This window comes from Epinephelus fuscoguttatus, linkage group LG17 (assembly GCF_011397635.1).
Source record: "Epinephelus fuscoguttatus linkage group LG17, E.fuscoguttatus.final_Chr_v1".
In the NCBI taxonomy this organism is placed as follows: domain Eukaryota; kingdom Metazoa; phylum Chordata; class Actinopteri; order Perciformes; family Serranidae; genus Epinephelus; species Epinephelus fuscoguttatus.
The window spans coordinates 14,247,215-14,264,739 of record NC_064768.1 but is presented as its reverse complement, the minus strand read 5'-3'; the positions used below and the strand labels follow the sequence as shown (position 1 = coordinate 14,264,739).

Below are 17,525 nucleotides of genomic sequence, written 5' to 3'. Positions count from 1 at the left end.
ATCAGCTTTTAACTGTGAGAAATAGTATTTTGCCTCCTTTGTCTCTTCCCTTGTCTTGAATTCTTAATGTGATAAAACTCCAAAAATCACTTGGTCCTTGTATTGTTTAATTATTTTATTGTGCTGTCCTTGTGATGAACTGTACCTCTTGATATAAAATAAACAGAATAAACATCAGGGTTCCTACAACTTAAAGCAAGTTACATTTGGGCTTTCAAAGACTTTTTTAATGCCACTCAAAATTAAACTTAAGATCAATTTTTACAATAATTAAAAATAGAGATGAAGAGAAAAGAAAACATGAAATGACATCAGTGATCAGGGTGAGGGAAGATGTTACTGTTTGTATTTTAGAATACAGAATATAGATCCACTCAAATCTCCTCTTTGATGGTGGCATTATCTTCTGCCATATGCAATGTTTTAAAATATGCAGCACATGGGCATAAATCTTCATCAGCCAGACTCTAATTATATTTAACACATTTATAAAAGTAAATTAACGGAATTTAATCAGCTTAATCAAAAATGCTTTTTTATTTTTTATTAAATGTCATGACTTACTTGGTTGCCTGAGTCAGCATTGCATCATCAATACTTTCATTATCTTATTATGATTCATGCATCAGTTAAAGTACTCCACTGTCTGAGACTGAATACGTGACTGTGTACCTGTATTACATGCTGTTATTGAAACATTGGAGGTGAAATGGGAGCCAGCTGCATGTCGCCATCATCTCATGAAACTAGATTTTGATGTAGAGCCAGATCAAGTTTCCTGACCCTGCAGCCAATAAAACTCACTCACAGAGGCTGATTAGAAAAAAAAACATGACTGTCAATCTTGAAAATGCTCTTTTAATAAAGTCCTCAAAAAGCCAGCTTTTAAAAGGCATGTGGTGTTTACCTGATCGCAGCAATATGGAGGTTTGGGAAATGCAGACGGCGAGCGGTAACTATCTTCCATTACTCAATTCTCTGTGGTCAGATGGCTTGATAAAGTGGTTTTTTTTTGTGTGTCAGAGTAAAGACAGAGGCCATCCTCAGAGACATTAGTGGTTTTGACAGGCTGCCTTCAAGTACTCAAGGGATGTTGGTTCAGCTAATAAAAACAAGTGGGGCAATCTAATTCAGTTGCACACCGATAATTAAATAAAGAAACTGAGTAAAAGTGGATTTTCCCGAGCAAAACAATGACAGAGAAAAGAGAAAAGGGTGATTACCCGCGGCCTATAGTGTGGCTTAGCTGAGGAAAACAAATCGCCTCGGAAACTGGCAGCACTCGGGGGAGCTGAGGACACAAATTGCAGATAGTCTTCAGAAAATTGCTCCTCCTGATGAAGACTATTGAATTGTGAAGCCAAACTGCTTTTCACACTGATGCACTGTTCCCTGGTTGTTACAGTCCACACAACACAGGCAATTTCAAGCTTGATCAATAAATTGGTTAAAGAACTTCTACTCTAATTTCTGAATATCTGCAAGTTTCACCTGAGAGCAAACACAGACTGGCTGGATTCTGTTTATTGTTGCCTCAAGCCGAACATGAAAAGACACTGATATGGATCTATTTCTAGCAGGAGTCGAAGGTGATGTTGTGTTTAAGCCTCTTGCTTTTTGGATCTAATCCTATGAAAAAACCTTCATCCCTGCATCTCCCCTGCGTGTGTCCCTCTCGCCTTTTTTTCTTGCATTGCAATCAAAGAAAACATAACAAAAAAGAAGAAGTGGACCCTCTTTTCTTTTTGCAAAAAAGCCCATTAGTGTCTCTCTTGAATCTATTCGTTTCTAGTTGGTCGATTGGATGAGTGTGTTTCCTCTGGGTTTTTTGAAATGGAAAAAGAAAATGTCTGCTGACCATCAAGACAGAAATGTTTGTTTACTTGCAGGATTTGGCACAAAGATGTGAAAATGTAGCCAATGCAAGATGCAGCTCTTCCCGTGTTTAATGCTAGAAGAAATGTTCAAAAGTAGTATGAACTTTTCCCCATTATCTGGTTCCTAGGAAACATGTATGCTAGTTTAATAGGACAGAGGAAAAATGCGTCTGTATTTATAAACATACCTCTAGCAAGTATGAGAAGTGTAGTGTTTCCATTTCAACCTTCACAACCCAAAAAGAAGGAAAAAAAACCAAAACAAAATTAGACGTTAGACGTGATTGAATTTTAGGCTTCAAGTCCATCTAATCTGTCGATGATTGAAGCAAATGCAACAGGAGCCAGTGTGATGTGAGAAACATGTTTATGTAAATTTATGGAAATGGCTCTCTTCTTTCATATCTCTGCAGTACTGATGGCAAAATGAGCCAAGGAGAGTGATTTCCTCAGTGCCCTCCTCCCCACTGACCATCGGACAAAATACAACTATTAGTACAACACAGCCAGCAATCAGCAAATCAGCCATTAATTAAAGGAGCTGTATGAGACATTCGGAGCAGCAAACAGCTATTTGCCATGTAAAAGCATAGTAGAGAAAATGCATCCTCATCAGACACACTCCCTCTGTGTTTGTTGTAATCCAAGCTTCTCTGTTTGTTGTTGTGATAGACGGTTCATGCATGTTAGTCCCTGTGTGTGTATCCCAATGGCTAGCTAATTGCTGCCACTCTGTACAGCACTCGTGGTCATTACTGCCAGGGTCAGATCTTCCTATTGGCCACTGGCAACTGAAAAGGAAAAAAAAATCTTCTAATCTTATATTTGACAGTCAAAAAAAAAAAAGAAAATCAAACATAATGGTAATGGTAGAATGGAGTGTATGAGGAGAGCATTAGAAGAGAAAATATACATAATGTATTCTCTTATTGTTTGTTGTTTATCATTATTGTTTGTTAACAACAAACAAGTTACCAATGCCCCCTTTTACACTGCCTGTTCAAGGCAGGAATATCACTTCTTTATTCCGCCTCACCGTTCTTTACAAAACACATGATCACTGACTGGGGGGACAGAGTTGTCTTGACTTTGAGCCGACAGATGAGGTAGAAACAGCGCCAAATTGATGTCTGTGTGAAAGGGACAGCCAGTAAGAAGGGACCACGGATGGGATGGGTGCAGAGTTTTCACGACATGTTATGTGTGTGACCCATTGCTGGGAGATTTAAAAACAGCAATCTCAAAAAAGAAAAACTACGGCTGACAAAGTTCTCAAGGCAATGAAATCAAGGAGCTCCTTACCTTTCAGAGCAGAGGATGAGATCAACCGCCATATTACAAGGACTTTAAAATACTGTTATTGCCCTGTTTTGCCTTTGTTATTGTTTAGAAGGAGCTCCCGTTGCACAAGAGGCTGACGATGCTGTGTTACACATCACAACTGTCATGCCTTGTTTGCTTCCAGGATGCCAGCAAGCTCCTAAAATTACACAGTGATGCAGCAGGATGCTGCTGTTATTTTCTTCTGTATAAACATGCAAAGGCGGAATAACTAAGGGACTTTGTAGCTGCCCTGTAGTGGGATCTCTGTTCCTAAAGGAAAAAAGTTAGCTCTGTCAGCACTGTTGCTGTTGTTCACACTGTCTGCGCTGTTACTGTGCATTCACACCAAAAGCGTCATGAGCGCCAGCGGTCGCTCAGGTCGCTGGCATTGCACTGCCTGGCAGCAGCTCCAGCAGGCGCTTACAGCGGCCAAAGGGACGGGGCCGGCTGCTGCAGATGTGTCCATCAAGGCTGACACGGCTGTTCACTTTACAAGGATGACCAAATATATCATTTATGTCTTCACTTTGTATTATCCATGACTTTCATTGCACAATTAAAATAACGCTAATAAACACAGTCAATATAGAGTCCTTTATCATTACGATTTTACCCTGCTGTTGGCACATAGGACCACTGAGAAATGTAATCGGTGGTAAATAAGCGGGAGCTCATTAATCACACTTTCGGAAGCCTCCTTTGTACTGCATCGGCATATTTGCTGAGGAAACACAGGGACCGGAGCCGTCGGGCCGTCTGGGTCCACAGAGTCCTGCAAACCCGGCAACTCCACGGTGAATTTCACCGGCTCGTACAGCTCCGGGAGAGCCCAGACCTCTACCCGAATCCCGGTCTACAATTGGCTGCTGCTTCGGCAGCGGCGCTGCTCATTTGCATAAAGTTCAGCTTCTCTCAACTTCTACTTGACGCTCTGATAGCTTGCATCGCGCCGCTCGCTGCAGCTGACGCCCCTGACGCCCTTCGTAGCAAGCGTACATTGAAAATGAATGGCTGCTGGCCGCTTATGACGCTTTTGGTGTGAATGCACAGTGAGCTACTAGCTGCCGGTCGGCCTCAACTTCTATATTAAGAGCGGTAATTAGACAATCCCTACCTAGACTCCGAATCATCGATATGCTCTGAATGTCGCAGCTCCTTCAAGAGAAATGTATAACATTTTATTTATGAATTGGAATTTATGGCATTACAAATATCTCTAACTATGCAGCAAGCATTGACAGGGCACCACAGATATGAAATTTATCTTCATGTAACATCCAGTATCATGAAGACAACTGTTCAATTAAAGCATTCAAAGATGTGATGATTATTAAATGACTTACATTCATTTTCTTAATGAATATCCTGGAAACATTCAGCTCTAGAGAATGTTTATTATTATAATTTGTCTTTCAGAGCATGGTTCCTTACTTTTTGACACTTTACAACACAAAAGACATGTGGGAGTTGAAACATGAGGAGGACTGAACAACAGAATTCAGTACAGACACATGAAGCACAAGTTTACACATGAGGATGTTTTTGACAGATCCTCAGTTTGGAATGATGGTGCTCTGAGGGGGAAATAGGATAAAAATACCAAAGAGTCCCAAATCTAATTATTATTGACCTTTAGAACAAAGAGGTTACTGGAGGTCAAGATGTAAAGTCTCTCATTGGTTGCTCTGAAGCCCAGGATTGGTTTATCAGAGTCCAGGCTGGCCACCTGTTGCTTGGCAACCTGTCCCACCTGACGCCCCTGCTTCCTGTTGAAGAGGACGGTCTCCACCGGTGTCGGCTGTCGATAGATGAACGCTCTGCGAAGACACTCGCACAGTGAAGCATAGGAGAAGTTTGGAGCACAGGTCGCAAACTTTTTATCCCGTTTGGATGCCTGGACGTAGCCTGTGAAAACAGAGTGGTGAGATCAGAGACATGCACAGAGCAGAGAGGACCTTCAACAGGATCAACCTGTTCATACTTTCACTTATATACACATCCACAATTAAAAGCTGCCTAGAAGAGTAATGATGCAGTTCCACTAGATAAGTTGGCGTTAGGGATGTTGGTACTCACTTTTGTTCACAGAACAGGAGGAGTCATCTAATACACCTGATTCAAGATCAATTAATCGCATAGAGAAGAAACCTATCCAACTGGTCCTGATTATCAACATAAAAGTACAACAACAAATAATGCCATTAAAGCATTAAGTATATCAGACATTTTTGTAGCCTGTCTATGAGTAACATACTCACACATCCTCCAGTCAGGCTCTTTGAAGTGGTAATCATGGCCGTTTGACAGCTGACCATCTCAGGTTTGTTTCTGCAGTAAAGATGTTGTAAATGTGCTTGCCATTTGTTTTTGCTGCTGAATTTATTTCCTCCAGGGCAGTAAAATTAATAGCACAAAGTGCCGTACTCTCCAGTAGGTTGAACTGGGCTTCCAAAATTATTATACCTGACTGACTCCAACAGAGACACTTTAAAACTACAGTAGGTAAATTTTAAAAAGTTTTTGTTATTTCCTGAAACTGTCACTATATTCTAATAGGAGTACATGAGACAGGTAACATTTGAAAAAATCTGGTTCCTCTGACTCCTTTTAGTACTCCTAATTGCATTTGCAAGAATCCACTGCACCTCAACAAAAACAACGTTTCAGAGCTTTACAAACACAACCGGTAAGAAAAAACAACAACCCACCAGCAATGAAAAAAAAAACTGCCCATCCCTCCGTTGCCAACATCAACTAAAGGCCTTGACACACCAAGCCAATGTTGGGCTGTTGTTAAGTGTGTGTCACGCCAGGCTTTGCAATATGTCCTGCACCTTTGGCCCCGTTGGCCCTTGTCTACTATTCAGCATGACCACTTTAAGTAAAGGGCTGTCTGCTGTGTCCTCTTCTTCTCAGTCAGATCCGCCCCTCGCTCCTCCACAGCATCAACCTCTCACCCACATATAGTCAATTCTGGCTCCAAAAAAGCGAGATGGCGACAGCATAGACAAAACGGGAGTCCACAAACCAATGGGTGACTTCACAGTTGTTATGTCCATTACTTATACAGTCTATGATTTGTGTACACATGCTACCAAGGTAATAAAAGGTCAGTCATGTGTGTGTCTGATTAGTAATCAATTAATCTATTACTTGTAATCATGCCTAGCTGGGGACTGGCTCATGGGCCCCTTAATGGTAATGAGACAAGGGGAAACAGTGCTCTTTTGCACCAATATATCCTACCAATCCAGTAACTAAAGTTCGATTGTTATTGGAGCAACTGGAGCAACTGTCCGGTAACAAGTTCATTTCTGGAATCTTTGGGTTCCTTCTGATTGGTTGAACAAGTGTACAATGTGATATCTGGTGCATAGTTACAGTGGAAGCCTTGAATTACAGTACTTAAAACAGAGTGGGTACCATGTTAACAGATTCATATCCCTTGTCTTTGGTGCACAGGAAAGAGAAGATTTGAACTACTGAAAGCTACCCAGGCAGCTAAAATGCTCTAAAAAAAAAATAAAAAAAGCCAAGTGGCTGAAATAAAAAAAAGCTTTAGCACACACGAACGAGTGAGTTAGTGTAGTAAAGATGGGGTTAAAATCAGCAGCAAATGCTTCAATCCCTCAAAATCATTAGTGTTTACGGATTTACGATTTTAGGAGCTTTAAATACAGAAGGCCCATTAAAGAGACAGTAAATTCAGTTAGACAGCAGAAGTGCTAAGGTAGCTGAAATATATTCATATATACTAAAAATTGCTCTATTAATGTTACACAACAACAAGGTAAAAACAACTGGCAAGAATGCTGTTTCCAGTTCTGCAGACCTGAGGATGTGATTTTTTTCTGTTTCACATCAGTGTGAATTAATTATTTTTTGTTTTTTGACTTAAAGCTACTCTTACCTTTCTTGCATTTCACACAGCATTTAGAAAAAATTTGAACATCCACAACTCACGCCTCCCTCCAACATGGGTGTCGGCAAGGCAACGTTAGATACACGGAAGAGGAGAGCGAGTGTAACACGCCAAGAGAAGAGTAGAAGAGAAGAGTAAAATACGCTGCTGATTGCTGAACGAAAGATAGTCAAACGCAACCCCGGAGTTTTAAAACTCAACTGGAGTCACTGATGACTGATGAGTTTTAGAATAAGGTTACAGTGCTAACGTTAGATAGTAGCGTTAACGTTACTAGTAAGTGGAAACACACAAGGATCATAACGTTAATGTTTCAGAGGCTACGCTACAGTAGGCTAACATTAGCCATTAGCATTAGGGGAAGAGATGTTACGCCGGTGGTTATGTCAGTCAGAGGCCTCCATGTGGGGAAGACAGACATGACGCTCAGCCAATCATTGCATTCGGTCGGAGTTTTCTTAGAACCATATGAGAATGGTACAGTTATGAGTTTTTATCTCTGGTGGAATTCTATTTTTAGTGTGCCATCAGCTTATTAATAGCATTTTAGCCTAAACAAAGAAAAGCATAAAATTTCCAGAAAGGTAAGTGTTGCTTTAACAACTGACAAAACAAGTTATTTGACGACGTCACCTTAGGCTCTGGATAATTAAACAATAACCATTAGTTTAACTTTCGCCCTAAAAAAAAAAATCACATTAAAATCTGCAACACTGACATAGTCTTTCAATCTTTTTGTTCAGTTCTTCAGGTTAAAGGGACAGTTCACCCTATACCTGAAATGCGTTCAATTAGGGCGGCCCCTTGAAAGTCGGAGATTTGAGTCATCAGTTAGAGTCTGCTCAGTAAACTGACATTGCTTCAAGGTTTTTTTTCCCACTAGTCTGTGTGCTGTGCAGTGTACTTCTGAGGATGTTTTGGTCCCAGATTTTGCTGCAGAGTGAGCACTCTTGACTTTCACAATACTCTTTGGTACATTCAGCAACGGACAAGATGCAGCAGCACAGAGAAGGAGAGACTTTGCACTGTAAGGCTCAGACTAATGTTATCTCCTCTCTTTTGCCTAGAAGTGGTAAATTTACAGCTTATAGATACTGAATACAACACAGTTTCTGGCTTTTGTTTTTTGATTAATAAATAATAATCTAGATTGTAGATAATCTAAATTAATAAATAGCACGACAGGTAAGAGGGAAAAAATATGTAATTCTTATTTTAGGGTGAACTGTCCCTTTAAGGTATTTGAAAATCCCTTAAACTTCAATCATTTGCCTTCAGTGAGATGCGCACAACACGTTGGTATTTGCTAAATCTGAAGGTGACTTCACACCATGACAACCAGAGAGAGGACAAAAGACTTGAGGTTGGTGAACTTGTTGGATGAAGGTCTCCATCACTGCTGAAAGACAAACTATCTTTCACTCTACTGATCTGATAAGCTATACTTCTTGTGCAATGAGATTTCCCATCTGACATTAGAGTTTTTCAATAACAGAAGAAAAGACATTTTTCTCTACAGTTGCTGAACTCTGTCATTAAGACTGATAAGGTTAGTTTCACAAAATAATGTCGCCTCCTAGCACCTCAACCAGCACAATCAATACCAAACCCGTTATTACTCTACACAATGAACCTATTGTTTATTTCAACAGTGTAGAACTTATATTTTCTATATGAGAATATAGAAGCTTTAGACACTGGTTTAATATTTCCTCACTCATCTTTCTATTGTGTCGTATAAAGTCTTATATTGGTGTTCAACCATACATGTATTCAGCCTATTTTCCTCTGAGCCTCACTGAGATCATTTCTGAAGATATCACTAGGGATCCATCTGCACTCTCAGATTGGATGATATACCCCAAGAGATGTGCGGACTAAGCAGATTGTTAAAACTCTGTAGTATTAAAAAAAAAAAGACAAATGAAGATGTCATACCTGTAAAAGTGGAAAATTGAAAAAAAAATATAACTTGTTGGAGATGCCATTGTTGAGGAGAGACAGACGAGTAGATAAATTAAATGAAGACAGAGATGGAAACAGAAGCGGCTCTAGAAATGAGAACGCTGGCGGATGGCCTTAGTATCTGATTTGAGATGTGGAGTTAAATTAAAACAACAGTTTCAACACATCAGTCAGTGCCTAAGCTAGGAGGCACAATATTATCCAGTTACGTTTAATCATTCAGACCTCTTTGAATGGTTTATTTGCAGAGAAGAAGAGAGATCTGTTAATGGTCCTGTTTCCATATATTTCTTATTGTGCGTCCTTGTAGACTTTGAGCTGTATCAGTGAACTCCCCCTTGTTGTTAACTGCAGTTTTATTGCCGCCATTTAACACGTTCTGTCGTCTACCCACTAGAGGCACAGCAGCATGACAGGGGATGTAAACAAAGTTAATAGCTGTAAGAATGAATAATTCAACTCAAGGATGTCATGATTCATCAGAAATGGAAATTAGGGTAGACCTCTGCTGAGACTATGCTGCCTTCATTCCAACCACTCCCATATACTGTGGCTGATATAACATTTCACATGACTTAAAGGATCACTGCCAAGTGCTTCTCATATTGGCATTATGTGTTCTACCAGCACAAGGATGTACATGTAGGTGATGCGACAGACATTTCTACCAACTGCACAAGAAGACAAGTCTTTATCCATGAGACTTTAAGAGTCTTTTGTGGCATTTCACAGTAATGAAATGGCAATCTCAGGGACTGGGACTCTTTGGGGACGATACGATTCTCTGAGTAACCCTTAACAAAAGAGACATAACAAAACATGTCTAAAGGCTTCAACAGTGTGCTCTTACGTCTATATCCACTGTAGCAGGAGTTCACCTGGCTGTTTGTGTTTGCATGTGTTTGTTGTTGAAACTCATACCCAATGCGTTGAATGTAGCAATGTGCTCCCACATGTTACTGGGTTGGTTGGGACGAGGCTGCCACACCAGAGCGTCCACATCATGTCTGAGGCAGAAACATGGCATTTCAGACGGATTCACATCGACTGTGAACAGGTACTGATGGCTGCCGAGATTCACCTGGAAAGACACAGACAGAAATTTTACAAAAATGCAAATTATTGAACATTTTTGAGTAACATGGGAAGGACTGATTTTCTGATGGACCCTGCCATCATCAGTTGTGTGGAGCACACTCTGATCAATGTTCCATCTATTTCTATTCTTTCTTTCATTCTTTTGTTTGTTCTGTTTCCTTTTCTTTCCTTCTTTCTTTCATTCCTAATTCATTCTTCCTTTCCTCCTTCCTCCTTTCTTTCCTTGTTTCTTCATTCCCTCTTTCCTCAATTTCCCCTTCCTTACTTCCTTCCTTTCTTTACTCTGTCCACCATCCTTTAGTTCTTCTGTTTCTTCCCTTCCTTCCTTCCTCAATTCTTTCCTTCTTCCTCCTTCCTTTTGTCCTTACTTTCTGTCTCATTCTTGTCTTTCCTTCTTTCGTCATTACTTTCTCCTTTCTTTCTTTATTCCTTTTTTCCTCCCTTTTTTTATCCTTTCTTCTTTCCTCCCTTTCTCCTTGCTTTCTTTCTTCATTCCTTCCATCTTCCTTTTCCTTCCTCTTTGTCTGTGTTTTTTCATCCTCCTTTCCCTTTCTCCTTGCTTTCTGTCTGTTTCTTTACTTCTTTTTCTTTATCTTTCTTTCTTTCTGGTGCGTCAGTCACATGCTCACCATTACAATAGTCAGTTAACAGAGATTGTTCCTTTGGTGTCAGCGATTGTGCGTGATTTTAAAAACTTTTCTGGATGTTTGTTAAATCTCAGTGAGTCACATGTCCAAGGTTTCAGTGTTCTAACAGGGAAAACAATGTAGAGACTGATGGTCAAATTGTTAAACAAATAAAAGGTAAACTGAGTGGCTGTATTGGCACTCTGTGGAGAGCTCACCTGTCTTTGAGTGATGAGGTGAAGCCTGTGTGTGGAGCTTTGTACAAACCACCATTAACAAAGAGGGTTGGAGACCTACAGGGGAGAGTGTTGCACAGAGTTGTGGCTGTCAATGCTTTTGTGTATGTCGTAAATCCTAATGTTAATGACAACTGTCCTTTTTGCACCACAAGAGAGACTGTTTTTCACAGTTTTTTAGATTGTTGCAGGCTCAGTTCTCTGTTTGGTCTTTTAAAGAATTTATTCAGAGTGTTTGGTGAGGTCTTCTCTCAGCAGGCTTTTATTCTTGGGTTTAAATACAATCAGAAACATTGCACAAAGTGTCAGCTGTTCAAATTTTTATTGGGTCAGGCAAAAATGTCTATTTATGTGAGCAGAAAAAAATAAAATAGAGCTCTCCTTAGACTGCGACACAAAAGCCATTTTCATTCAAATGCTCAAAGCCAGAATACAACTGGACTACAGTTATTATTGTGCTGTGACAGATGTGAACACATTTATGGACATATGGGGCTATAAACATGTGTTATGCTCTGTAGAAACAGACCAACTTCTGTTTGGTCATGTGTTGGGATAAGTTTACTCCCTCTACACTCCCTCTTTACGCCCTAGTAATTTTTATGTTTCCTGACTGTTTAAAAAAACAACTAGTTAGTAAATAAAGGTTTCTCTAGACGTTTGTTCCCATGTGGTTAACAATATAATTAAATAGAGAGATTTCGGTCACTGTTGGTCACAGATCTCCTTCTTGCAATTTAGTGTGGCTTTTATGGGTGAGAAGCTGAACCGTTTGTGATAACAGCCATAAAAGTCCATGTATTTGTCCCACATTCACTTTACTTTGATGGATGTGCCTGACGAAATTGCATGTGTGCAGTCTAAATCAATTCTGGTCTGACTCCATTTGTTTTGGAGCTGAAATGACCGTTGCTGTGACATAATCGCTCCTTGACATCTGACTGTTCACACTGATCCCTCACTTGGAGTCAACCCACATCCAGCCAACTGCCAACATGTCTCAGAGGCTGTCAGGCAGCGCTGTCCTCCCCATCTCAATACACACTTGACAGGCATTGAAAATTCAGCACAAATCAGCACATATGTTGGTGGTTGATGGTTGCATGCAATGACAAGCCTTTTTAGCAGGCCATCACTCCTCCACTCTAAAACTCATTTTCTTGCCACTTGTGTTTCGACTTTGAGAGTGCGGCAGACGTTCACTCGTGCTTTGGTAGAGCCTGCTTGTGAGAGATGACTGACAATGACGCCAGTGAGGGCCCTGGTCATGATTTGTAAGCACTAAAAAAATAAAAACAAAAAATGACTACACTGATGATTCAAATCAGAAGATTTATCTGTCATGAAGGCAGAGTGTACACATGTTTCATAAACTCTAAGCTTCCTGCAAGTGATGTCAATGATTAGTTCCTCTCTCTGCACTGAGACCTGCTAATCAATCAGCGAAATGAGGGGAATGGGGCAGAGGGAAAGCTGCTGCAAACACAACAGTAGCGGTATGAAATGGTTGACAGCTACATGAATGCGCACAGATTTTTGCTCTGCCGTGCAGAGCTGACCATGTTGAACTTCTGGCAGTTGCTGCCTGGCTTTGGTCAATCAAACAGTAGGCATCTCTGAAGCAGAAAGAGGAAAAGATGACAAGATGGAGGAGCTGATAATACTGGTGTCTAAATACCTATAACATTTTCACCAAACTTAAAATGACTGGTAAATTGTCCAAATATGCAGAAGTCTTTGGTAATGTCAACTATTACTGTTGTCTTACTTCAGTATGCAGCTACAAGCTAGCTTCCACCAATGCTCACTGACACTGATATATATCTGTCACTAGAATTATTTAAAAATGCTATGGTCATGAAAAAGCTCTACACATGGTGGCTTTAAATAGTACAACTACCACCATTCTTACTTATTGTGGGAGTCTCCAGTGACATTTTGAAACTATTAAGCCCAACATTGTTTTCCATCTAAAAAGAAGCCTTGATTCTGATGCACTGAAAGACAGAAGAGGGCACCAAAATATGGGGCTGAAGAACTTGACACTCAGTCCCATATGTAACAAAAAAACAAACAAATTGTTGATAAGCTTTTCTACTTTCAGAAAATTGCTCTGTCAATATCTTACACCTGAAATATAGTAATATCCTGTGCTCTTACTCGTGGTTGCGGATGCTGGGTGGGAGTGGATATATTCTCAGGTATTACAGTTTTTATTTGATAAAATCATTGTGAGCTGGAAACTCTAGGCCACCTTTATTAAGAATGACAATAGCCAGAAAAATAAATCTAGATTCTTAAACAAACTTGCTCTGTTTTCTTCCTCCAACTCCAGACATTTCAAAGTCAGTGACTCAGAACCGTTATTGTATGACTCATATATTGCTCTACCTACAGTATACCTGGCCTTGGTCTTTGAAAATGAAACAATTTCTTCTAATACACTGCAGCTTGTTAATGCTCACATTTTAAAAAAGGGAAAATCCAATCGTGAGGCTTTTATCTTATTACATGATGTTATTTTACAGCACATATCTTCCAACAGCCTGCTTTCCGCAGATTCATGTCTTTCACTTACAAACGATAGCAACCAGAAGAATCGAAACCTCTATAAAAAAGTTAATCCAAGCCAAACTAACAAGACAAACATAAAAGAAATCTCTCTTGTATTCTGCTTTTGGTTTTTTTCTTTTCTAACAAAGCCATCATTGAATGAGGAGGATTTAAGTGCCAGCAGCAGAACAAAGCATCGGATTAAACTCTTGAATCCAGAATCTAAATTCCTCCTGATTCCTATGTTACCTGCTAAACCATGATATGCTATTCAAAATAGAGAGCGATAAAAAACATGAAAGGAAAGCTCAGTTTTTTGGGGGCATGGGGTTTTTATTAAAGGGCACAGCAAAAACCCTTTCAGGTGTTCTCCTGTATACTGAAAGACTGCTAAATGTTTTTAATGCTTAGCAGAAACAGAATGGGGTTAACCTGCTCTGCCATTTGGGTCTTTTATGTCTGTTTAACACTTTGTGGTAAAACATGAAGTTTGCTTAACTCTACTGAAATGTTTTTCTTAGGGCTGTCAGTGTTAACGCGTTAATTGCGATTAGATTAATGCAATCCATAAGGCATTTATTTTTTTTTAAATCGCATTTTAATTTTGCAAGCCTTTTTGTCCCTTCTACTTACCCATAGTCTGCTCCTCTAGCTGCAGCGTCATGCTTCAAAGCGGCTTCCTGCAGTAAACTTAGCGCGATGATGGAAAGAAAGAGTGCTACTGGACTTCTGAATGGCTTGTTTAACGTTAAAAAACTTCCAGACGGTTCAGTTGACAAGTCAAAAGTAAAATGCAACCTGTGTCAACGGAGTTTAACTACCACCGGAGTACGTCGAGTTTGAGTTACCACCTCCACGCTAAACACCCAGGTACAGCCGGTGTACCCCAGTCAAGCGAGCCTCAGCTCCGCCAAAGTACCATTTTGGAATGTGGGAGTCACCACAGACCCGTTGATGAAAGTACGTCGAAGAAGTTAACTAAAGCGATCGCTAAATGGGACCAGTCAACATCGTAGAAGACTCAGGTATTGTATTAAGTTGGTCTACATGGCACTTTTTTGAAAGAAAATACAAAAGGAAATTCTTTCTTTGTGTTCATTTGATTCCCAATTAAGACACTCTGTTAAGAAATGCTTTACATTATAGGCTTAAAACTGCCTTGAAATGCAAAATAACAGAATTTTAAACATGCAATTCAAAATGCAATTAACTATGGAAATTCTGCGATTAAAAAAATTAATTGTTTGACAGCCCTAGTTTCCGTATACCAACTCAATTTGCAATTATTTAAAGGTATCATGTTTTAGTGTACCTGCTATTCAAGTCCCCTTTATCGAAAATATTTTGCATTTTGTTTTGCTGACTAGGACAATGTCTAAAGTTGTTATTCAAATAGAAAAGTTCCCATGTCTCCATTATTTTACATTTTTAGACAGAATAATATCTCTGAATCGCCGTAGAAATCAGCAGTAATCTTCAGAAATTTCAATGGGTCTTTCTGGTTTTCACCCAGGCAGCAAAACTTCAACTCTCATTATGGGAATCAGGAATTTCGGGGCTGGAGTAGCTTAGTCTGTAGCAGTGTTCGGCAAAGTCTGCTAAGGCATATTATAACATCCACAGTGAAACATCCCAATTGATGATAACATCGTTGTTTGGGGGTCGGAGCGCAAAAATCAACCACCCGGACCCAACCCACAAACTGCCAACTTTATGCCTTACAGTAGCACAAGTGTCAGACCTGAGGACTGAGACAAGGACAGAGACTGTTAGACCTAAGTGCCATGGTGCTCTCCAAGGTGTATCTCTTTTGAGACAGAGAGGGGGAAGAGAAGTCAAGCATGTTGTATTTGAGGGAGGTGGTAGTTCGTGTGCGAAGATATCATCAAAACGTTTGAAAGTATGGCCATACTAGACACATGTAGCATCTGGTGGCAATTTCTTTCATTCGCAGAGGTATTGAATGAAGTAAATAAAAAGGGTATCAAATTAAGTACTTTACTGGTATTAGTATAACTTTAGCAGTACTGGTGTTGGTACCAGTGTACCCATCCCTAGAAGTAATTTTCTTATTTCAACCATGTCCCACCGCCAACTCCCACAGATGGAGTTGCTCTGTTGTCGTGCACAACTGTATGGTCACATGATGTGGTTGAAAACTTCAGAAACAATAGGGATTTGAATCTTGTGCTGACAATTTTTTTTGTCATACAATACTGTCCATTGTCTTGTTGTACTAGTTGCATGACTGATGCACACGACATAAAGTACTACAGGTGGACTCTGTATAGGCAAGTACTCAGAATAAATGGCCTGTTCTCAGTCAGAAAAAAAGCTTTTAGTGGATACTCTTATTTTTTTAATCAAAGGGTTTATAGGCTTTGTAGGTAGAGGACAGGAAGTGAGGCGTTGGCATTATGAAGGCAGGAGCAAATGCATGTGTACACAGAGGCCAGATGTCTGTAATAACAGCTGAAATGCCAACTATCTGTCATCATCGCTTCCGTCATGTTCCTGTAAGGCTGCTGCTCACTCGCCTTTCAAGCAAGCAGACAGATTGTTGTTTATTTACATTCTTTCCTGCCCGAGACACTGAACTTTGTATTTTGTTTGACTATAAAGACACTAGTTGAATCAAACAGCACTGTGATATGATGGCCTTTGATATCATTCAGTCTGGTCTGTGATCATAAATATGATATTAAATTCACTTTCCCTCACCGTGTCAATCTCTGATTTGATATTTAGTTTACTCTCTTGAATCAAAGGGGAAGAAACCACACTTTTTTAAAGCAGGTATAATTAAGTGTTTAACACAAACACTGCACAGTGCATTCACTGTGCTCGGAGATGCTGTCTGTGCTCTGCTACTGTAAGATATTGATTGGCTTGTAGGGTCACACCTGTCCTGGTTGACAGTGCCAACACCATGAAAGAAACACGTTTCACATCGTTTTTTATCACACTGGAATTAACAGAGTAAGTTCAGCACTGCCACGTTGTCACCCAGGATGATTCAAATAAACAATTAGCTTCCACAAAAACTGCAAAAAATATCTTTCTTGTAATTCAAACAATTAAAAGTAGGGCTCAACATTAAGGCTTGTCTGGGACAAGTGTAGATTTTTGTAAGGCAAGTGGAAGAGAAATTTTCTTGCCCCACTGGAAAATTTGGAAGTCATAAACAAAACTAGACCTGAGTTTTGTCATAAATGTGTTTTGTGCAATCACAGTGACCTTTGAGCCTTTGACCACCACGTTATAATCAGTTAATTCTTGAGTCCAAGCTGACGTTTGTGCCAAATTTGGGGAAATGCCCTCAAGGCCTTTTTGAGATATTGTGCTCAAGAGAATGAGATGGCGCAAGGTCACAATGACTTGACCTTTTACTACCAAATTCTAATCAGCTATTTGTTGAGTCTAAGTGGCCATTTGTACCAAATTTGTAGAAATTCCCTCAAGATGTTCTTGAGATACCATGTTTACGAGAATGCAATGGGCAAGGTCACAGTGACTTCGACCTGTGACCACCAAATTCTGATCAATTAATCGTTGACTGGGGCATCGGTAAGCAGTGGATAGTGCCGGCGCCCCATGTACAGAGGCGACGCCTCGCTGCAGCGGTCACAGGTTCGATTCCGGCAACCATTTGCTGCGTGTCACCCCCCGCTCTCTCTCTCACCCCATCTCACTCTGTCCTGTTCGTTAAAGGCAAAAGCCCGAGAAAAAAAAAAAAAAAAAGTTAATCGTTGACTCAAAGTGGATGTTTGTGCCAAATCTGAAGAAAATCCCTCAAGGTGTTCTTGTGATATCACTTTCACAAGAATGGGACGGATGGACAGACATATGTATTTTTACTTCAAAACAGGCAAAATCATGTAATCAAGTAATTACACAACATGAAAAACAAAAAAGTAGTACAAGG

The 17,525-nt window shown here is 40.0% G+C and overlaps 1 protein-coding gene across 1 annotated transcript in view; it reads right to left on the bottom strand.

Annotated features, from left to right (window-relative positions):
- Window positions 1-4,574: 4,574 nt before the first annotated feature.
- The window catches only part of nudcd1 (NudC domain containing 1), a 68,973-nt gene continuing 56,022 nt past the window's right edge, over window positions 4,575-17,525 (bottom strand). Inside the window, exons 9-10 of the mRNA XM_049602492.1 lie at window positions 10,009-10,168; window positions 4,575-5,105 (exon numbers count right to left, since the gene is read on the bottom strand). Of these exons, the coding sequence (XP_049458449.1) occupies window positions 4,816-5,105; window positions 10,009-10,168 (450 nt within the window). The 3' untranslated portion in view covers window positions 4,575-4,815. The remainder of the gene's footprint in view (window positions 5,106-10,008; window positions 10,169-17,525) is intronic.